The 22,408-nt window shown below is 51.1% G+C and overlaps 1 protein-coding gene across 4 annotated transcripts in view; it reads left to right on the top strand.

The window, feature by feature from the left end:
- The window catches only part of Liprin-gamma (liprin protein kazrin), a 179,632-nt gene that overhangs the window by 138,061 nt on the left and 19,163 nt on the right, over positions 1 to 22,408 (top strand). For all 4 annotated transcript variants that reach the window (XR_013317663.1, XR_013317662.1, XM_077678057.1 and 1 more), the window contains exons 5-13: positions 732 to 892; positions 1,577 to 1,723; positions 4,967 to 5,141; positions 6,846 to 7,118; positions 11,696 to 11,985; positions 12,717 to 12,829; positions 13,888 to 14,047; positions 15,287 to 15,463; positions 17,736 to 17,902. Coding sequence is in view for 2 of the 4 variants with exons in the window: in XM_077678057.1 (XP_077534183.1) it covers positions 732 to 892; positions 1,577 to 1,723; positions 4,967 to 5,141; positions 6,846 to 7,118; positions 11,696 to 11,985; positions 12,717 to 12,829; positions 13,888 to 14,047; positions 15,287 to 15,463; positions 17,736 to 17,902 (1,663 nt within the window). In the remaining 2 variants the exon portion in view is untranslated. The remainder of the gene's footprint in view (positions 1 to 731; positions 893 to 1,576; positions 1,724 to 4,966; positions 5,142 to 6,845; positions 7,119 to 11,695; positions 11,986 to 12,716; positions 12,830 to 13,887; positions 14,048 to 15,286; positions 15,464 to 17,735; positions 17,903 to 22,408) is intronic.

Genomic DNA, 22,408 nt, shown 5'->3' with positions numbered 1-22,408 from the left:
ACATGTTCATCATGAAACAAAGTATGAAGATATGAATCGTTGCTGCGTGGAAATCTCAGAGAGCGAAGCTAGTGGCACTGCACGTATATCCATCCTCTGTTAAGTGGCACATGACCTTTGGTACACCGCCATCGGGAGCATATGTCCGGATACGGATTTCTGTGTCGCCTTGGCCATAAGCAGCTCTTACAATATATTTCCGGAAACCACAAGGACAGACTAGTTTTAGGGGCGACGCCCCTTAGGTACTCGGGCTGTCGGCGTCTCATGTCGCCGCCGTGTCATGTCGTCGTAGCTTCATGCAGTGACGGTACTAAAACACCGGGACACTCGTTTTCCAAAGCCCCGCGCCAGAACGTAACGCGTACTAAAAGAACACACAGGGGCATTCGCTTTCAAACTCCTAGCGCTAGAACGCTTCGTGCTTCAAAGACACGAGACTTTTACAGCGAAGCTGTATACCTGTAACTACAACGGTTTCATCTCCGTAGGCAAAAACGCCAAGGCGCCAAGAATACACTTATACACTGCATGCTTCGCCGCTTCCCAGGTTTCACATTAGTAGGGATGGCCCGGGATTTTTTCGAATGACGAAGTATTTTTCAAACAGTTAGGATGACAGTGGAGAAGTAGACCGAATGTGTTCTCTTCTGTTGCCTAGGAGGATGTGCGCCTTGTGATGACATCTCCTCCTCCCCTTCCTCCCTATAATATGTGCTTCCTGGTGACAGCGCTGAAGCAGGACCGGAAGCGGCTGAAGGCGGAGAAGTTCGACCTGCTGAACCAGATGAAGCAGCTGTACGGCACGCTAGAGGACAAGGAGAAGGAACTGCGCGACTTCATCCGCAACTACGAGCAGCGCATGCACGACAGCGACCACAGCCTCAAGCAGGTGCGTGCACGTGGGAGAGGGGAATCGTCTTCTGTTTCACTCTCGATGGCTCCGTGGGGGGGTCGGTGACTTACGGCGCCAACCACATGGACACTGGGCAATACCTACATGCTCGCGCATCGACGTAGATCGGCGTAAGCACGCGTACCAGCGTACGGCGAACGTATTGCTACGCGCTTGTTGCGCCAAAGATGTCCGCGCGGTGCTCCTGCGCTTGCCGCTTGCTGAAATCAGTTCAGCTTGCGCGTGTGAGTGGATGGCTGGTTGACCGGTCCTGCTTTTATCGTAACTTGTTCCAATTCAGTTCAATGGTGAAAAATGGTAAATGCAAGTTTCGGTTGAAGCCGGTTCTGCGGCGTTAAGCCCAGGCCAAACAGCGGCCGTCGCGGTTACAGCGGCTGCCATGCATGGGGTTAACTCGCCCTCTCCACAGTGCGCGGCAGCGCGCACTTCTTCGCGTAAGTAAAGATCGTTGCGGCAGCGAAGAAGCAAATTGGCTGCAATCGTGTTCATGAACCTTCGTGATGGTCGTAATGGTTGCGTACAGCTTCGCTACCTTCAAGGTTTACGCGTTATCGTGAGCGTCCTTCATTCTTTTCGTCGCATCTAGTGCGTGGGAGGAGGGAGGAGTTTTGTTGTCGCGATAGTTTGAAACAAGGTGGTTGTTGTTGGTGGTTGTTGCAGCTGGCGCAGGAGCGGGAGGAGTGCGACCGGGAGCGATGGAACCTGCTGAAGCACGCGCGCGACGAGGCGGAGCGCAGCGTGGCTCTGCGGGCGCAGCTGGGCATCAAGGAGGCCCAGGTGAAGCAGCTCCAGGAACAGCTGCAGCAGGTGGGTGTGGGGACCCGCCGCGGTGGCTCAGTGGCTAAGGCGTTGCGCAGCTGAGCACGAGGTCGCGGGTTCGATTCCCGGACGCGGCGGCCGCTTTTCTGATGGAGGCGAAAAGCAAAAACGCTCGTGTGTTCGAGATTTCGGCGCACGTTAAAAATCCCCAGGTGGTCAAAATTAATCCGGAGCCCTCCACTACGGCGCGCCTCATCGCCTGCGTTGCGTCGGCGCGTTAAAACCCCGCAATCAAATCAGTCAGGTGGGTGTGGGGGGAACTGCAGTTTGATCAGGAGTGCGGAAGCTGGAGAACGTACGTGCTCAAGGAACTGACACTGCTAAGGGCTTTCAGTGTAAAAAAGTTGAGGGACGGTCCTGGTAAGCTGATGAACAAATGACATCGCGAAGGCACATGGTACCAACTGCGTATTTAATGGATAATATGTGTGTGTAAATTATCCTGCGAATACGCGCAGGGAACTGAGCTACCGATGTAAGCCATTTCGCGCCATCCACTACCTCCTCACCCAGTTAGCGCTTGTCCCGTGTGCCTTCAATATCTTCATTCATCCTTCGCTCTGTCATGTGTTCCATAGCTTAGTACCAACTTGGCCATCAACGTATTCTTCTGCACATCCTCGTAAGAGTCATCAAGTAACAATCTCACGTATCAAAATCATTAATAGCGCCGAAAGAACCAACATTGTGGTTTAGCATAATCTGGAAGGAATGATTCGGGAAACGTACTTTCATATGTACTTTCGTAGCTGGTCCAGTATCACTTCCTGTGATATATGACTGTGGATGTGTTCAGTCAGTCCCAGCTTTGTGGGACTCCATTGGATGATGCTTAGATGTGCCTCGAGACGTTGACTTTTTTGTGAAGCCTGCGTTGCGGTTAAGGCCTTTTATGTTGCTTTAAAGCTTGCCACACCATGAGCTCCCATGGCTGCAGTCTTGATGAATGTGCTCTGTGTGAAGCCATAGACACACTAAAAGGCACTCCAAACAGTCGTTTTGACTTTTACTGCAGGGACAGGCTGTGAAGACGCTCGTAACGCGTTGGGTGGAGACTCCAGAAAGGCACCAAGGCACGGAAAATGGAGTTAAGAGGGAAAAATTTCGAGCCTGCCATGTTGGCCGCTTAGCCGGAAAGCGAAAGGAGTAGGTGGTTAAGCTTGATGTTTAAAATGCCGAAGCGAAAGGCAAGGGTTTTTAAGAGCGCTAAAAGAGTTCTTTTAGCGGTACTAAACGTCATGCGCACCGACGTTTTTATATCCTGCCTCAGTCGTTAATACGTCTTGTGGGATCGTAAATAGGGTGCGCCATCACGGATTTAGCGAGATTGGCGTGATCGCGTCGCATAAAATGCTAATGTTGTTTTTTGAAGGTACACAGTTGCGTAGCTGATACATCCTTTTTTGTCATGGCTTAGTATACAGCCTGTTTGAAGAAAGTGCTATGATAGTCCCCTTTACCGTTTACTGTACTAATCCCTTCATTAGTTAACGTAATTACTGCACAAATCACACCCGTAATTTAGTATATAAAAGGATAAAGAAAAATTAGTGCCCTTCAATTCTGTGAACATGGATGACTTTCGAAGCTGGACGCAGTCAACCGAGTGCACGAAACAAACCGAGTTTGTTTGTAATTTGCGATTGAGCATACTTCCAAACCGTTCAGCTGAATGGAACTTGGAATGGCTCGAACTTTATTCTAGCGAACAAACATGCGGCTGTCTGTTTCCCTCAAGAGTCGTAGGCATCTTACTGTCTGCATTAACACACCACCCAATCCGCTCGACCAGTGAAGACAACAGACAGATCGCGTTCGGCTGTTTGACGTTCACGTGTAAGCCTCCCGCCAGCACAACTTACATGTCACCAGTGAGCGCATGAAACGTATAGCCCCGCGCGTGCACGCATAAACCGGCCACCGCTAGTGTGCGCGTGCTTAAACGAGAAAGACACCGGGAAATAACATTCATGAGAGAGGCGTCGGCGGTGGCGAAAATAAACGCCGGAGCTGCGCCGAGTAAAGCGGCTTCACTGGAATGAAAATTGGGATGGTTAGAGATTTACTGCTTCGCACTGAAACCTCAATAAACGGTTGGCTGCGTCGCTACGCGTGGTCCTTCATGTCCCGCCATTCAAGCCCCACCAGAGTACCCCGTCCGCTGCTGACGTTGGCTTTAGGATTCGTAAAAACGAAACGAGACCCGTTCTCCTGATAACCACATTTTATCCTTCCTCCTTCCTGATAATCTCCCCCATTTCTTCCATCTTGTCCTCCTTAAGGCCAACCTCCATGCAGCGAAAAACCGGTGAAGATGTGGTGAACGACGAAAGATGTATGACAAGCGCTAGCGTTTCACAAGTATCGAACGGTTGTGACTATATAAACCACTTGACTTTCGAAGCCTCTGATGGGGTACACCGCGAACAACAGTTACCTCGGGACGCCGCCTTGGTGCTCTATATACTTGGGTCGAGCGAGCGAGCTAGCACGACAAGGCGGGCGCCTAAAGTGCTCTGCATTTAAAAAGAACAGAACTCCCGCTGGCGCAGTTTCATGCAGGAGGTGCGCGAGCACTTCGAAGGCGGGAAATTTGAATTACATTGAGTGGTAGCGGTGAGCGGGTAACGGCGCTACAGCCCATTATGGCGAATCACTGCTCTGCACTTCCGACAGCTTTCACAATGGGCCTCTTCGATTTACAGTCTCGGGCTCACCGCGGACTCACCGAGAAGCAGTCCAACATTCGATTTTCCCGTGTATCCCTATGGCTTCGGGGAATCCTCGGACTACCCGCGGGCAGCCCGCGGGGAGCCAGAAGTGGAAAATCGAAGAGGCCCAATGAGTGGAACGGCTTCATTTTCTTCTTTCTAACGTCCACAAAAATGGACAGGAATGATCATCTGCAGGTCGTCGGGTGGCCGGCGGCCCGATAACTAGCTTGGATAGATGACACCCGGCGAACAGCTGGGGTTTTTTTTTTTTTTTTTTGACGACGACGACGATGACGGCGTCGTACGCCCCTTCATTGCCGGTTTTTCGCTGCGTCGACGCTGGACACGCAGTGCCTAGCACGCAGGAACAAAACACCACAAAAGCGCGCTTTATTCATTCGGTTTTCTGCGTCCAACGATAAACCGTGGATGCGAGGTGGATATATGGGAGAGGCCTTTGCCCTACAGTGGGCGCAGACAGGCTGATGCTGATGATGATGCGTGGTGGATGCTGCAGGTGCAGGACAAGCTGACGTACCTGTCGGACGTGGAGAGCCTGCACGGGGTGGCCGGCAGCAGCAACGGCTTCCAGCAGGGCGGCACGCCCTCGCGCAGGAGCTGCCGCAGCCCCGCTGTCGGAAGCGAGCCTCCCGTCGTCTCCCTGGGCTACGACTCCAGCCCCAGCCACCGTGGTGCGTTGCATCCTCATTTCGCGCAGCGTCGTTCGGAGGGTGGTCGTTTGAACCCGGGAAACGCGCAAGTTGTGTTCTTTTAGAGCGAAGCTTTGAGCCTCTCACTATGTCGTGTGTAGTGCACCCAAAAAGCACTGCAGGAAAGTCAACTTTCTCTGAAGATGATGATGGTGATCGTTGCTGAAGTGAAGAAGAGTTAAAACGGTTGCTGTCGTCGGGATCGAACCTGGGTTCCTTGCGTTGTGAAGCCGACGTCTACCCGATTGCGCCATTTCGGCAAGGTCGAAGCAGTTCGGATTTGGAGAGGAGGTGCGTGGAAGCGCATAATTAGCCGAATAAACTCGCTCCTCTCATTTCTGGGTCAATTCGCTCGGTGTTGAACTTGATTTTTGAAGGCTTCGCGTTCCCTCATCGTTGCCGCTTCGACATATTGGTAGCGGATTTTTTTTTCCCTTGCGGTGCCTAGGCTTTGGCTGCTATACTGCCGTTGCTGGTTTTCATTTCTTCAGGTGCGCCAGTGTAGGCAGCGATGTAAAGCAGACCAAGATTAGCGTGAATATTGCGGCTCCTTCCGGTTAAGCTTGTTTTATCGAGGGTGAGGGTCCTGCTATCACGTATGACTGGTTCGGCGCAGTCGATACGGGCGTCACATTGCCGTAGTTTAACGGCTATATCAAGCGGCTTACAGAGCAGACCAAATGCCGCCTTCGAGAAAACGTACTCTCTAAGCATATTTATAAAACAAGGGAGCGAAGAACTTGGTAACAGCAGCAGCGCCATCTTGACGCCACCTATGAGGCATCGGCTGCGAGGTACCGTCTCATCTTCTTTTGATGGTAGATGCACCGTGACTGGGTCATTTATTTACAACAATCCTGCGCAGGGGTCGGAAGGCAACTTCGCCCCTAACCTGATTATTAAACCACCCCTTTCCGAAACTATCGGGATGGGAGCGTTCCCTCGGCTCCAGGGGAGATTGTGTGGGCACGAAACCCAAGTGCAAGTAATGCGCCATCGAGGATGTGGCGCATTTTGTAGAATCTCTTGGGGCTGGTCAAAGTTCTAAGGCATGCTTAGATTCTGAAACTTTGGCGTTCGTTAACTTCATTTTCGCGAAATTTGTGGATGCGGGCTTCACACCCACACGCACCAAATATCGAGAAAAAAATGGCTGCGGCTTGGCTCAGCTGCCCTTGGATATGCAAAGCAAAAGCTTGGCTTAGTCTGGTTGAGTCTTGGTTTCGCTTCGTTAACTTTTAATGTAGCTGTATTTCCGACCACGGCTCAAAGCCGTTCGGTCCCGTGCAACGGTCACAAGAGGAGGCCCGGCGTCGCTTTCATATACGGCGCTTCGCCGGCGCTTCGCCGCGCAAAACGAGTCACGTAGTCCGAGACGACCCAGCGGCGGATGCGTGGGAGGCTGCGCGGTTGGTCGGCGGCCGATCGGCGGCCGCCGCTAGTTGCGCAGAACGACTGAAAACGGGGCCTACGTGTGCGCAGCGCCGAAATAGTGGAAATAGCGGGCCCGGAGAATCATGCGATGCGCTACGAGGGGTGTCGCAGGGGTGTGGGGGTGCGGTCAAAAGGACTTACGCATCCGCGGCGAAACCGTTGGACGAAAGTAGTAAAGCTTCCCTTTAAAATAAGATAGTCGCTCATGCTTCCTCTTTTGTCGCCTTCTCTTCTCTCTGTCCACGTGCGCAGCGAGCAGCGGCAGCGGCGCCATGGACAGTCCCAAGAAGTCTCCCATGTCGGTGGCGTCTTCCAGCTCGGCGCAGCACCCGGGCGTCCTCTCGCGTTCGGCCGAGGAGATCTACCAGAGCAGCGGCTCGTCGGACACCAGCGCCCCGCGCGGTGGCGCCCCGGGCAAGCCCAAGAAGCGCCGCGACGGCCGCTCCCCGTGGGGATCCATCTCCCGGGTCTTCCTCAGGGCTCGCCAGAGGAAAGCGCTCGAACCGACGCTCTACGGCACCACGGGTGAGCGCGCGCGGTGCAACGTCTCACACCCCGCAGTGGGTCTCGTCTAGAAACTGGGACTGTCGTGGGACGAAACTGGAGTACACCTTAGGGGCGAAGTAAAATGTTGCAAAGGACGTCTAGCCTAAGGCTATAAGTAAAAATCCCGGACAATCTCCTAACGAAACCTGGGCAGGGGCGAAGCATGCAGTGTAAAAGGTGTTCTTGGCGCCTTGGCGTATTTGCCAACGGAGATGAAACCGTTGGGGCCTACAGGTATACAGCTTAGCTATAGAAGTCTCTTGTCTTTGAAGCACGAAGCTCTCTAGCGCAAGGCGTAAATGAGTGTCACGGTGTTTTCTTAGTACTCTTACAAGGCGCTCCAGAGCGAAGCTTAAACCAGTGTACCGGGGTTTTTTTAGTACGCGTTACGTTCTAGCGCGAGGCGTAAACTAGTTTCCCGGTGTTTTAGCACCGTGACTACATGAGACGACGATTACGGCGGCGACAGGAGACGCCAACAGCCGCAGCCTCTAAAGGGCTTCGCCCCTAATAAATCTTGCAGAGGACATCTACCTTAACCCCTTAAGTAAAAAAGCTTTACTTTGCCGTCGAGAGAACGTCTTGCTACAGCTGCTGCATTTAATTCACCATCCATGTTCCCCAAGCGCGAAAGGCCAACTGAGAGAGCGAGACTAGCGGCCGCGGTTTAAACGCGGCGGCATACAAACAAGCTCATCGGCTCGAGTGCGGAACGTTGGAGGACGAACCGCAATGCGCATGTGCGGGGAGTGCTGACTCATGCGCCCTCTATTTCTTTTTCGCTGTACTATCTCTGTCGGTGCGTGGCCTCCGCGATCGGCTGCAACGGCGCGCCGCCGGTAGCCGATCGCGGAGGCCACGGTCGGTGAGCCTAGCGACTTGCCTCCCCGTTTCCGCAATCCAGTTGTCTATCCGCCCGATTGCAACATTCCGGCGTCATTGTTAGTGATGAGGACTTCGCTTCCACAAATGCCTGATAAGCAAGGCTGAGGAACACGACTGAGGGGCATGGCAGCTGCGTACTCCTGGTGGACACGAAAAATCTCCGAATGAGCCCTGCAGTTAAGATATAAACTCAGCGCTTCATAAACCCGAAAGTTTGTAGCTGCACAACGCCTTCTCATTCTTATCAAGCTATCACACGAATGATTCACTGGGTAGAAATGTATCACCCAACACTAACATTACGTCCAGTAGTCCTCCTATGGGTTGGAATTCATCGCGATTTTTTTTTTCTCATTTTCGGAGCGACCGGTTTTTGCAGAAGTGCCGTTTGAGCGCAACGGCGCGCGCTTCACGACAGACTATAGGGGAACGCAGTTAAGGGCAGGATGGCCTCGAAACCGCAAGTGGTTTATCGTTTGCCGTTGGTGGTGTCGGGGCTGTACAAAATATGCATTATTGTGCAATGCCATGCGCTATACGTTCCACCATTTTCCGTAATTTCTTAATATTTTTCTTAATTCTAGTTTTTTTTTTAATTTCGTCGGACCAATGATCTCTATTTATGTTATTATAACGATTGCATTTGGAACTTTCGCGAAATCTGCATTATTGTGGAAATGCGGGGGCGTTACACGGTTCGTCATTTCCCGTAATTTATTATATTTTAGTTTTTCAAAATTTCGTGCTACCAGTTATCTTCATTAACGCCATTATGGCGATTACAGGTGGAACATCCTCAATATCTGCATTTTTGTGGAAATGCGCGGCGTTACACGGTCCTGGCTGTGGGGTACTCGGCAAAGAATGCTACGCATTAAAAATATTTCGATGGGGTGCACTTACTACCTACTCGGAGTAAACCACAGTCGCATTCAGAATTCACTGCAGCAGCCGCTTCGCTTTAAATAATGCTTTAATAGCTACATCCCCGCACTGAGTGGATTTCGTGTAACTGGAAGCCTACTCTGATATCCTGCATTGTGTACAGGGTAGGCCTCATTAAATGAAATATCTACCATAGATTCGTGCAATTAATCCGTCGAGAGTTCCACCTAACAGAACTGCGTGGCGGGAAAATAGCGATCTTGCAGGTGGAGGGCATTGCCACTATTTTTTGTCTATGTTTTAGGAAATTTGACGACGCTTCACAGAACTTCTCCGCCATTTTCTCCCGATTGCGCTGCAACCATTTTGGTGGGGATGGGGAAGACCTGGGGCCGAATTCTCTAAAACGACGAGGCGTCGTTTTGAAACGACGGGGTAGCGCCATGCAAATGCATGTGTTCTGGGGTTGGGGCCGTCGCTTTGGGGCGACCCGCAGGGGCAATCACCGCAGAAAAGCGCCGTGGCAAGGGCTCGAAGTGACACCCACTGCCCCCCCGTCGCTTCACTTGTCGCTTCGCGCCCTTGCCACGGCGCTTTTCTGCGGTGATTGCCCCTGCGGGTCGCCCCAAAGCGACGGCCCCAACCCCAGAACACATGCATTTGCATGGCGCTACCCCGTCGTTTCAAAACGACGCCTCGTCGTTTTAGAGAATTCGGCCCCTGGACTGCATTGTACTTCGCACTGCTGAGGCCAAGGACGCGGGCTTGATCCCAGCTCAGGTGGCCGTTTTTCTGATAGAGGCGAAAAATGAAAACGCCCGTGTGTTGAGATTTCGGCGTACGTTAAAACATACACGCACGGTGGAAACTAATCCGTAGCCCTCCGCTACCGCGTGCCTCATAGCGTAGCTCAGGTGTAGCTTCGGTGCGTTAAACCTCAAAAAGTTCGAAGATGTCATATTGTGTGAAGCTCCTTTCTTATGGAAATCGCAGCGGTAGCGCGAAAGAAAGGCAATCGCAGGCGGAGAAGGGGGGAGGGGACGGCTTCGTTTTTATTCGTCTTCGTTTCTAGTGACTGCCTCCCTTTTTATCTGCTTCAATAGCTGCTTTAAATTTGCGCCAATCTTATCATTTAGTACTGTAAAGGATTTGTTTGTTTTTGATGTGTTAGAATCGGCACCTATTCTGTTGACCTCTAAGAAATGACATCGTTCAGGTGCAGCCTAACTAGTAATTAATTTTGAGCGTATCCGTAAGCGCACCCCGAGGCACGCACGACAGAAAATATCTCAATGGAAGTGCCCTTACAGCCGTTCAGAGGAGCGACTCAACCTTGTCAAATTATTCGCGAGTGTGTCTGGGACACTATTATGAGGATATTCAAGTAAGATCGGCTTTGCGGCTTTGTGCTTCAAGGACAACGGCATGGCTCAAAACCCTGCTTGCAGAAAGCTGAGTGCATTCGGAAACCAAATGGGATATAACTGAAGCAGAATAGTTGCGACAAGACAAAGCAGGAAACAAAAGTTATAAACAGGGGGGGGGGGTCATGTGCTTTGCAAGCACATGATTGTAGCACGATGTGGTCTATGTCAGGCTTTTACTTTCATTTATAAATGTGGGATCTAGGTTCGAAGCTAGCGCTATCTGTACAGATCTGGAAAGGTGGCAAAACCAAGTGTGGCTTGCCTTTCTTGCCCATCTTCTACCTGGTTCGACGGCCATTTCGAGATTTCCCGAGCTTTGGTATCAGTCCTCGTCATCTTTTCATAAACACACCTCTGGAAAGAGTACGAGTTGTATACAGTTAGCACTTCTTATAGCGAAATCACTTTATTCGGAATCTGTCGTTATACGAAGTGTTTCATTGATCCCATTGCAGCGAATAAAAAGCAAGTCATTTTCGCTTTTAACGAATTATCGTTTGTAATGAACTTGTTACAATGACTTCGTAATCACGAGGGTTTACTTCGAACAGTCGGTAATTCTGGATGGAAGGTTCATCTGCCCCACTGAAATGCATAAGGACCAAGTCATCCCAGTTGTTAACGAAGTATCGCTTACAACGACCGCCAGGTTTTTGCTCCACTGACTTCGTTATAATTGACGTTTACTGCGAGCAGTCGGTCACCCCATGTTCCACTCTCCGTCTCCCTTGTCCCTCTCTCTTTTAGAGCGAAAGCTATATTACTCCGGGTACAAATCCAGTAAACCGCTCGTTCCTCGTAGCGCCAATCTGACCTGCCAGCTCAAATAAGGTCAAGCCAGCGCCTCGTGCGCTTCTGCAGTAAAAGCGTCCAATCGCTCGTCCCTTCCAAGGTGAGAGTTGCGGAAGGGGAATAGGGGAAAAGAGTAAGGGGGCCTGCAGTAAGAAAATTATGCATGCAGGCTTTGGTTTCTCCCTACTTCGCTGCGTGTTCTCGCCGATAGCAATTCTGTGCGCCTTCAACCACGACAATTTTAACATCGGAGCTGCTGTAGGACGAGCCTTTACGTCGCACGTCACGCAAGGGTGGGAGCAGGTTCCCATACCCACCGATAGAGGGCGTGGTGGACTCGCAGGGACGGCTAGGGGAGGGAGGGGGAAGGGAGTTTCTCGGCGCTGTCGCTTAGCTGCCGATTCCTTCGCGCGAACCGTACAATTTGCGCGGCGACGGCGTCGCCGTTCTCGGGCTAGCGCCCGTTGACGTTCAAGCCGACACAAGGAAACTACAGCTCTGCTTTTTCAGCAGATTGCACACTGGATGGAGCTGGGTTTTAATTTTTTTTCTGCATGCCGTTCCCAGGCCCGGAGTCGTCGCCGCAGCACCACCACCAGCTCCAGCTCCAGCAGCAGCGACAGCGCTGCTCGTGGTCTCCGCAGGGCGGCGCGGGCGGCGGCAGCTCCGCCCTGGGCGCCGTGCCTCCGCCGCTGCTGACGCAGGAGGAGGCGGCCGAGAAGCTGCGGCTACTGGAAGAGGCGCAGGGCACGCCCATGGAGCGCTGGAAGGCACCCACCGTGCTCGCCTGGCTAGAGCTGGCGCTCGCCATGCCGCAGTACGGACCCATGTGCGCCGAGAACGTCAAGAGCGGAAAGGTGGGCAGCGAACCGAAACGTCGTGAACACCCAGAGCTAAAAAGAGGGATGTGGTCAGGAGAGACGACCTCCGGGTTCATTCTTCTGCTGAAGGAAGTTGTAAAGCATGGCATTTCACGACACCTGGTGTGATGCGGGGTCGAATTTCAATAGTACGTTCGCGCACACACACTCCTATTTCTCCTTCTCTTCCTCAATCCGCTTCGCGGTGAGAGGAGGGAGGTCTTGAGAGAGAGAGATAATAAACGTAATATCGAGGAATATTAGTGGTGATGCATCTTGCAGGCTATGCTGGTGGTTAGACTGCAAAAGAGTGATGCAACGCTGTCCTGCTGAAGAGGGGAAGCGTGATTTATGACCACATTCAACTTATGGAGACATCTTCATGAGTTGTTGATCCGCGTCCTCATATACCGCTGTATATTACAAGGAATGGACACACTGTCACACTGATTCCACCCGTCACGTTGTTCGGGAGCAGGTCATTCTCCCCCATCCCTTGACATGAGGCCATATCAGGAGCATGAGCATTATTCCTATTTTCCCCATTTCTGTCACGCTAGAGAGCGGAGGGATGCGGTGACACGGCTTTCCCCACCACAAGATGTCATTTCACACCAACAGAAACTAACGCTGTAGATGCCTGCTGCATTTGCGAAGTCATGCGGAAAACCTTCTAAATTTTCTTTTTCACTGAGTAGCATCACGTCACTACTCCTTCCACGTTTCAGATTCTCCTGGAACTGTCCGACTCTGAGCTTGAAGCCGGACTGGGGGTCACGAATGTCATGCACAGGCGTAAACTGCGCCTGGCTATCGAAGAACACAGGGAGCCTTCCATATGGTAAGTGATGGTGAATGTTGTTGCGTTTTGCATTTGCATATATGGGGAAGGAGGTCATCGCTATAATCACGTTTCGGACGTATAGTTTGTATTCACTAGTGAGGCACGCATGCAGGCAACCATGGGAGTGCGCCGTCAGTGGTTACGTCGTGCTCTGCGGGATGGCGGTGCTTGTCTGTGCTAAGCACATGATGTGTGTGGGACGCTCCAAACTCTACCCCAATGCAAGTGCGATTAACATTTCTGATTAACCGTTTAAAATTGGGTTGAAACGGAGCAGACGAGACACGCCGGCGTTTTTTTTTTTTTTTTGCTGTGGGCGGGCGCAGTGGCACCAGCCGCGCCATGTCCGTGGCCGTTTCCAGTATTGCCAAGCGAATAAACTGACAGCTAAAGTTTTCAGTGAATACCATCTAACCATCTGTAAGGGTCGGAGATAAACTGAGTGAAAGAGTCTTAAGTTTACGTGCTGCACATTGATTCTTAGGCACGTTTGTGTCGGCGTTACTTACTCGATTACATCGTAAAGCATGCTGCACCTTGTAATCAATACATGAAACTACTCTGCCTGTGATCTTGAAGCAAAACCTTTCCACAACGCCCTTGATCAGTGATTGACTTGCTGCTTATACCATTATACTTCAGGCGTGAAGTAGTTTAAGTTCGATTAAAGGAGATACTCGTGCAGGTAGTTAGGTACCTACAAGCGGGGGTCGAGGGAGGTTTGATAGTCAACGCATAGTCAAGTCAGCGATAGTCAACATACTCACTGATAGTCAACCCAGCGCTAGTCCAATGTGGCCTTTCCTTATTGTCCCGTCATTACAGCGCTAATTAACCATGTTTCACAGTTCGAGGTAGACCGGCTGATATGTTTTGCGTCAGTCAAAGCTTTTCAATAGGCGATTTGAGTCGATCAGCCTTTTAATCAGTCGATAACTTTCAGTCAGTAGTAACTGTACCTGATGCACTGACATTCGCATCAAATCTATGCGCAATCATGCGTCGCGCCATCAGTTTGTGCGCGTTCTTTTCTCTTCCCGGTGGGATGCGTACAGCCCGTACCCGAAGATGTGCCTGGTGACGCACACGTGGGTGTGCGGCGAGTGGCTGTCCAGCCTGGGCCTGTCCGCACACGCGGACAGCTTCCGCGCACAGCTGGTCGACGGCCGCGTGCTCGACACGCTCAGCCGACGGGACCTCGACAAGAGGCTCGGGGTGAGTACTGCGCTATACGGGCCCCGTTCCTGCTACTACTTAACTCACAGGGCTCAGAGGGGCCGTAAACACAACATTGCAACCTCATTTATTTTGAAAGGTCTAGCCTTCGCTAACTCACTCAACCCCATTCCCGTAACCAAAAGATGATTTTAGGGGCGAAGCCCCTTAGGGGCTCGGGCTTTCTTCGTCTTATGTCATCGTCGTAACCGTCGTTTCATGCAGCGACGGCACTAAAACACCCGGAAGCTCGTTTACGCCTCGCGCTGGAACATATCGCGTACTAAGAAAAACACACCGGGACACTTCTTTACGCCTCGTGCTAGAGAGCTTCATGCTTCGAAGACAAAAGACTTTCACAGCAAAGCTGTATACCTCGACCCCCCCCCCCCCCCCAACGGTTTCATCTCCGCTGGAAAAGACGCCAAGGCGCCAAGAATACACTTACACACTGTATGCTTCGCCCCTTCCCAGGTTTCACGTTAGTGGAGATGGCCCGGAATTTTTTTTAATCCGGGACAAGATAAGCAATGTTGAAAAAGTTGAAAAATTTAGCACTTTATGACACCAACAGTGATGCAATGGGAGGAATATAAAAGCAGAGTTATTAGGGTGTCAACTTAGCACTCAAGTAACAAGATGAAACAGAACTAAAGGCACCACTAGAAGCGCACAATGATGTTCTTCGCCGGTGGCGTTGATTGGCGGCCGCCAATCATTTCTTTGACGTCATATAAGGACTGGGCGAGGAACCGGCTTGGAAGCCTCCACTGTTTCATCTCTTCTCGTTCAATTCTGTGTCGGTTTTTGAAAGTTTGTGTTAAAATTGGCATTGTCGTTATTCGGACAAACAGTTTTTTGAATCGACCAGGCTTGTGTTTTGTATTCATGGCCGCTTTTAGCCATTTGTGTGTTTTTTTACACTATACACGACTTATAAGTCATGTAGGCCTCTCAGGCAGCCTGCATCTTGACATTATTTCTGACGTTGTGTACTGCCTTGTGTTTATTTAAAAACTACACCCAAGTCATGATGAAGCACAGAGCTAAAACAGCTACAGCTTGCGGAGCAGGGGTGTATGATTATGACGGAGCGTATCCCGTACGTGGCTCTACGAGTGTTACTAATTTTGCTTGTGACGAAGACGCCTGCGAACATACAAGTGCGCCAGCATGCGTCAAGCGTAAGCAACACCAGAGCGCCTGTGTAGAACTGTGCTTTCCGATGGCGTGACCCAGATGACGAACCGGCACGAGCAGACGTCGCTGCTCCGAGGCGTACAGTTACTCCGCGCCCTGAGGTTCGACCTCCGCGCCCTGGCGCACCGGCGCGCCCACTGCCGCCACCTGGACGTGGACCCACTCGTCTGGACCAACCAGCGTTTCGTCCAGTGGGCGCGCTCCATCGACCTGGGGGTGAGTTTGTACTGCAGTCTCACCCTGTGGGAAAATCGTCTTCGGAAAATTGATAACCACAATCCCTGTACACGGGGAACCAGTATTGTTACCGTCGCGTACACATTGAACTGTTTGTGTTTACAAAATATGGCTGACGATTACGGTACCCCCTAATGCGAAATTTGTGCGCAGCGCGAACTGCAGTCTTCTCGGTCAAGGCGCATAGCTGCTGTGTGCAAGGAAGTGATTGCGTGATCAGCGAACGCACAGCGGCGCGCGCTACTCCGGCGTTATCTCGCACCGCGTCGCCGCCGCCGAGCATGTTGTTGCAAATCGTGTTTGCACCTCTCGCGCAAATGGCCCGTGGTTCGAATGAGCCACGCAACTAGGACGACGACGAAGGACCCGAAGGGCCGATGAAGGTGCGGCACTCAGCGCGTGCTGGGCTTCTGTGCTTCTTGTGAACTTGAAGGAACAAGACGCTTCCTTTCATGAATGTCCGGTTTTGCGTTTTCATTCTCGGGAGCCACTAGACGCCTAGGGCGGTTTTCACACTCGGCATACTGCCCTACCCCTCACACTTTAGGAGGAGCGTCTCGCGCCGCTCCGAAAAACCGCCCTCCCCCACGAATTTGCGCCACATTCTCCTCCCGCGCTTTATTTCAGTCTTCGGTGTTTCCATCCTTCGCTCGGTAACGACGACGTCGCCGCCGCCAAACCACAAAACCGGAAGCTTAACGGGCTGCGCACGAAAATGGCAGGTGTCGCGCATGCTCCACTTTCGTGGCCCGGGCCGACCGTAACCCGACGCTGGGATATGTAGCGCCACCCCGTCCCTGCCCGATGTAAAAGACCCCCGCAGGTCGGCCTATAGTTCGTATTGTTTGCAGCAACCCGCTCTAGTCCCGTTCTCAAGTTAAGTATTGCCCGTAGCCATCGCAGACACCGTAGGGATCGCACCTGCGCGACGATAAAATTACTGCATTCGTTACAAAGCTGCTCTTGTACGACGCCCGGCGCGCCGCACGAATGATGAAGGTGAGCGGCGACAGCAGGTACGGCTTGCAAGCCGGTCAGCCTGATAAAAATATATATTGACCATTCCCGGCCGTGGCTGCACCAAGTGCATGTAGGCCACTCGATCTGGCTTAGGCAGTGCACATTTCTAATGGTAAATGATAACAACACTTCAGCGATTTCCGTATGCGTTAAAGTTGTTCGAATTTAAAAATGCATGACCACTGCATGATCGTAATGCATCCGTTCATGGTAAGTTTGTACTCCGTTTGTCAGTCGACCTATTTTCTGCTAAGAGAGAGGGAGGGAGAGAACTTTATTCGGGACTGGGTGGTGGTGATTCACACAGCCCTAGTCGAGGATTTGCTTCAAAATCCAGAGATCCAGCGCATTCTCGATGAATGACCGACGCGAGAGTTTGACGATGGGCTTTACGTCACAACCGCACGTGCATTAGGATTCCTCGATTTACCGGTCGTGTATAGTCCGAGGGAAGTCCGACGACTGCCTTCCGACGGGAGGTCCCTCAGCAATGCATGAAAAAATCGAGTGTTGGAGCCCATCCCGGGCGTCCCTCGAACGGTTCACGACTGACAATCAAGAAGGCCTATTATCAGGAGCGTCAGGACCTGAAGTGATGTCGCGTTCACTTTCGGTAAATTCAATATCCGTGACTTAAAGCGACTCTGCAAGACTTCCAATAAACGCTTTCACTCTTTCCTTCGCGTCTGCAAGCACTGCAAACGCTATAGTTATCGCCAGCACGGAGCGGCCCTGCATGATGTGCTGTCGCAGCAGATACGCCTTCCATTTCGGGTTTGCTTTTGCGGCTTTCTTTTTAAAGCGGCTATCGAATGCCTTCATTGCTGCAACTGAAGAAAGCCGGCCAATAGCCGCTACGCCGCTGTAGTGATGTAATTCCGGCAGTCGAAGAACACTAAGACTGGGAAAGAGAGAAAAATGTTTTGAACAAGTTGCTGAGTTATCTGAAGGGCATATAGTGCAGTAATTTTAGGTCGGAGTACTTTTCGATCCCCTTATCCAAGTACTGGATGTGTTGGTTGACTACGTTCTGCAAGCATTTAGGATTTCGAAAAAAGTTTAAAGAAGAGTTGCACGGTCCCTCTAAGTGCAGTTAAGCAGGAGTGAACGGCTTGCATAAGAGGTTGCAACGGCTTGCAACGGCTTACAACGGCTTAGCCCATTCGAGTGGCTGTACTAGAAATCGGGTTCTGTGTTGTGGGTCTCAAGAGCGTGCTTGGCGTCGTTGCAGGAGTACTCGGAGAACCTTCGTGAAAGCGGCGTCCACGGCGCCCTGGTGGTCCTCGAGCCCTCGTTCACGGCAGACACAATGGCGCAGGCGCTCGGCATCCCCGTCTCCAAGAACATCATCCGCCGGCACCTCACCACTGAGCTCGAGAATCTCGTGCAGCCGGCAAGGTATGTCAAGTTGCAACGCGCGCATGGGAATCTCCAATGCGTTTTTCTCGAAGCTATACCGCTGCACTTTACCGCACATTTAAGACTTCCCCACTCCGCTACTATTTTGCCAAACAGAAGTGTCAAATTAAGAACGGCTGGTTGCTTTTGCTGCATTTTCAATATTTTTGTGTCTATCTGCAAGTATAGGCCCGTCAGTGCATGTTTCCAAAGGTAGTTCGGAAAAAAGGGATCGAAGAAAAAACTGTGGTTGATTCCTCTGTCATAGGAATCTGTAAAACATGAAAGTGAATTGTGCAGCGAAATCTGCAGCTGAGCATGATTTGCGGGTCGGCGGCTGTGTTGTGGGTGTGCTTCGCGAGCGACGTCCTGCTGGCGGGTCGCTTCGGCAAAGGTGTACTGGCGTCATTTCCGGGACGGATATGACGCCAGTGAAATCTTGGTGTATCCCGGCATAAAACACTTTCGTGTTAAAATATACAAGCCGACAACGAACAACCCGAAGTATGACGCACTCTTTAGTGCTAAAGCTTGCTTCCCCGCAAGAAGTCCTTGTGTGCAAGGGTGCACCATTTACAGGCCGCTTGCTTCGTTGTACTGGCGTCACTTCCATGACGGGTATGACGTAAGTGAAATCTTGTGAATCCCGGAATAAAACACTTTCGTGTTAAAAACTTTGGACATGAGAAACTGGCAGCTAAACTGAAACTAGCCACTCGGGTTCAGCCACGGCTGTCTGCCAGGTGCCGTTTTCGGGCAAGCGGAATCCACTTTAGCCATATTGACGTCGTTGCATGTATAAAACAAATGCACAGATAAAAAAGCAAATTCCTATTCACTCGACGCGGTACCCACCGTGGTGGTTCTGTGGCTAAGACGTGCTGCTGAGCCCTGGGCCGCGGGATCGATCCAGGCCGCGGTGGCTGCTTTTCTGATGGAGGGGAGAAACGAAAACCCCGTGCGTCGACTGGGACTGGGACTGGGAAAACGTTTATTTGTCGTTGCTGTTTGCGTGGTTGGGTGACACTCCACCGGGGTTTTGTGCCACGTGCTACAGTTCCTGACGATGTCAGAAGGGGTGGTACCTTTGGTCCAGCCTTCCATCGGCCTCTGCTGCTTTGTGAGCCCGCAGAATCATACCGATCTGGTCTTCACAGCAGTCGCTGGCCAGAAGTGCCTCTTATTATTCCGCATTAGAGTTTCTGATGTTGTGGACAGCCGTTGTGCTTTTGCGTTCCCATGTGGTGTGGTAGAGGCTGTTTTTTTTTTTTCAAGTGTTGAGGTTTCGGCGCACGTTAAAGATTCCCAGGTGGTCAAAATAACCCGGAGCCCTCCACTACGGCGCGCCACGTAGCCCTGGCGTATGTTCGGTGCGTTAAATCCAACAATCGGTCAATAAATCCCTCGACGCGGTGCTGTAAGGCGCGTGGCCAATAAATATCCATTCTTGCGGGCGGAGTCCCGTTCCGCGGGTTCAATAATTGGACCCCGTGTTGTGTTGGCACAGTTTATTTCAGTATACTGTGTTTTCGTGCAATGATAAACGGTAATCGTTAGCTGTGTGCCAAATGAAGGTACGTACGTTATCACAGTGAAATCAGGCAACCGCCGTGGGTAGGGACAAGTTGCCAGACAGCAAGACTTCAACTGCTCCTGCGAAGGCACATTTCACTTTCGTGTTTTATCGGTTCCTATGGAAGAGGGAACAGACACATTTTTTGTCATCACGACCTCCCATTGCTCTCTAATAAGGGGGTGGAGTAGGGGAGGAAGAGACAATGTTCCGGGCTGAAAGCCCCTCTCCAGTTATGTGGCGGAGCGCCCTGGTTCTCTACAGAATTTACGTTCGGCAGCGTACTGCTCAAGAAAAATGACGTATAGTCTTGTTGGGAGGGGGGCAGGATCCAGACTGAATAAGGCGAAGGACTGTCTGTTAATTGCTGTCTTGAGATGCCGGAATAAGAAGGGGGGGGGTTGCATTCCGGCCTTTCTGGCCTATAGTGCTGGAAAGGCAGACACTCCCTAAACCTCACCCCAGTCCCCTGACGTTCAAGAATGCTTGTATTGAAAAGACGTGGGACCAGTTTTTGCCAGTTACGATTGCACAGTGTTCATACAATAATTGGGTTGTATATATACTACTATGCGCCTTCCCTTGATAGGTTGTTTGTACTCGTTTCCGTTGGAATTTCTGCCCGCGATGCACGTGCTTGGATTGCGAAGGTTGTCATTCCTACCCTTATCGTGCCCATGTTAATAAATGACAGTAGTTCAGATAAGTAAGTAACTGGTGCGTTCACAAGTTTCTCAAGGTACCCAGCTGGGATTAATCCCACTGACCAAGTTCATATCGCTTTATTTTTTTTTCTTCTTTTTTGCTATTTTTGTTATTTTTTATGGGAGTTTTTCGGTCGGCAACAAGTCTGTAGGGAAATACACAAGTTTCTTGACAAGACGTCATCAGCCCCAATAAGAAAGTTTTCGCTTGATAATACAAGCGCTTCAAACAAGCAAGCAACCAATAATTCGTTCGCCGAAGTCGGCACAGCGAATTATTTGTGCACAGAAATATCCCTGCGGCCAAATGTCCGTGCACCCCACGAAATGTCCGTACACCGATATTTCCGTGCACCGAATTGTTGCGGACCGAAATGTCCATGCATCGAAATGTCCGTGCATCGAAATGTCCGTGTGCCAAAATGTCCTGCAACGTAATGACCGTCCACAGATATGTCCGTGCTCCGAAATGTCCTGCACCGAGATTTGATGTCCTAGAACCGTCGTAAGTGCGTGTACAAATAGTCACGTGACCCAACTCTCTCCCTCTCTCATGCAGAAACCAAAGCCGCTTTCTCGAACTTAAAGCAAACAAACCAACCAAAACAGAAAACTGAAAAAACTTGCAGCACTCACCAACACACCGCACTCCGTCACATGTGCCGTCCATGAGTTGAACGGCGATAATCACAGTATCCCGCGTGAAGTTACCTCTCTTTTTTTAGCGCACCCACACTACAGTGTACTAACAGAGAGAGGTGTGTCATTCGGGGCCGATGGGGGGGTCGCCGTGAAAAATCTCTGTTGAGGAACTCTCGTTGTAAGCAGCGCCCCTGGCGGCCGCTGCTTACCAGTTGGCTTCAGAAGTTTTGTTTTTTAAACTAATGCATTTTTATTGACTTAAACAGTCTTATATTTTCCTTTATGACGTAAAGTTTTATGAAACCCTTAAAATAACTGTTGAGTTTGATTTGAAAACTTTTAGGTGACGCTGGCTGCAACAGGAGTTCTTCGGGTGCATGCATGGAGGAAAGAAAAGGTTTGGAGAGGCCCTGATGTCACATTTGGGAAGCCGAGTCCCGCCATGATTTGAGCCCACTGAGCCCAGCACTCTTTCCCATCATCCTTTGCTGTCTCCGGTTTGATTTGACTAACATGGCGTCGCCCTGCCCTCCCGCTTCGCAGCGAAAACAGCTTCGTCGCTAATTCCTCGGTGCGATGTCATGTTCTTAGCTGTTGATTTCGCCTTCAATTTGTCCATTCTAACCCTTACCCGAAGTTTAAATCGAAAAACGGCCTTGTTTTTTTAGATAGAAGGATGATTTTTCAGCTCTTAAGCCTGGCAAAGTAGCGTTTGTCGTCGTCCTAGCAACAGCCTCGCGGGATCACGAGTGGCTACTGCAGTGTCTGTTCGTAGATGGCGCTAGGAATCCAGGCACCCTACGCGCGGCGAGCGTCGCACACAATTTTCAAACTAGATGCGCGTGGACTACGTACGCTTTTCACGTTCGCGTACATAAACTCTGCACACTCGTGGAACTAAAACTGTCTAATCTCACTTCACGTGAATAAGTGGCTGCAGTGGTTTGCAAGATGCCTAACTGTTGCGTGCCGGGTTGCCGGACGCACTCGCGGTTCACAGGTAAGTATATTCGCCCATGCGCGATTTGTCGAGCGAAACGGAAGCACTACGTGTCTGCCTCACTTTGTTTTGTATTCGTTGAGAATAGATTACCAACTGAAGCAAATCGCCGCAGAAAGTGTGTCGACGCTGCCGAAGCTGCCAACGCGCACCTTTTCACCGGCAGACCGATAAGGATGGAAAACCACTGCGCGAATCGACGAGATATCGCCACAAGATAACGGCAACTACGCTCACCGACCACGCCAATTATTAACCATCGGGTGTTGTTTTCGAAGGAACATTAGACCACAAAGGAAATGGCAGTAGAAGAAACGCTACGAAATCAGCTGTAGTGCACAGATTGCAGACGACGACGACGCCCCTGCGGCTGCCGCGCTGTGTTGCCAACGTAGCGAGGAAGCCACAGTCAAAGCGCCGTAAAAAAAATGTCAGTGGCATTTTGCCTAGTTTAGCCACCGCAGCCGTAAGAAACTAGGCAATACTGTCTATGGGCTCAAGAAAAATGACGTCTTTTCCTCCACACTTTTTGCAATGCATTGGGATGCTATGGGCCTCTCCTGAGTATTCTTTCTTCCATGGGTGCA

The sequence above is a fragment of the Haemaphysalis longicornis genome, unplaced genomic scaffold (assembly GCF_048455015.1).
Source record: "Haemaphysalis longicornis isolate Haplotype H1 unplaced genomic scaffold, Haemaphysalis longicornis Haplotype H1 scaffold_7, whole genome shotgun sequence".
In the NCBI taxonomy this organism is placed as follows: domain Eukaryota; kingdom Metazoa; phylum Arthropoda; class Arachnida; order Ixodida; family Ixodidae; genus Haemaphysalis; species Haemaphysalis longicornis.
The sequence above is the reverse complement of the archived record's forward strand: the minus strand, read 5'-3'. Positions and strand labels throughout refer to the sequence as shown.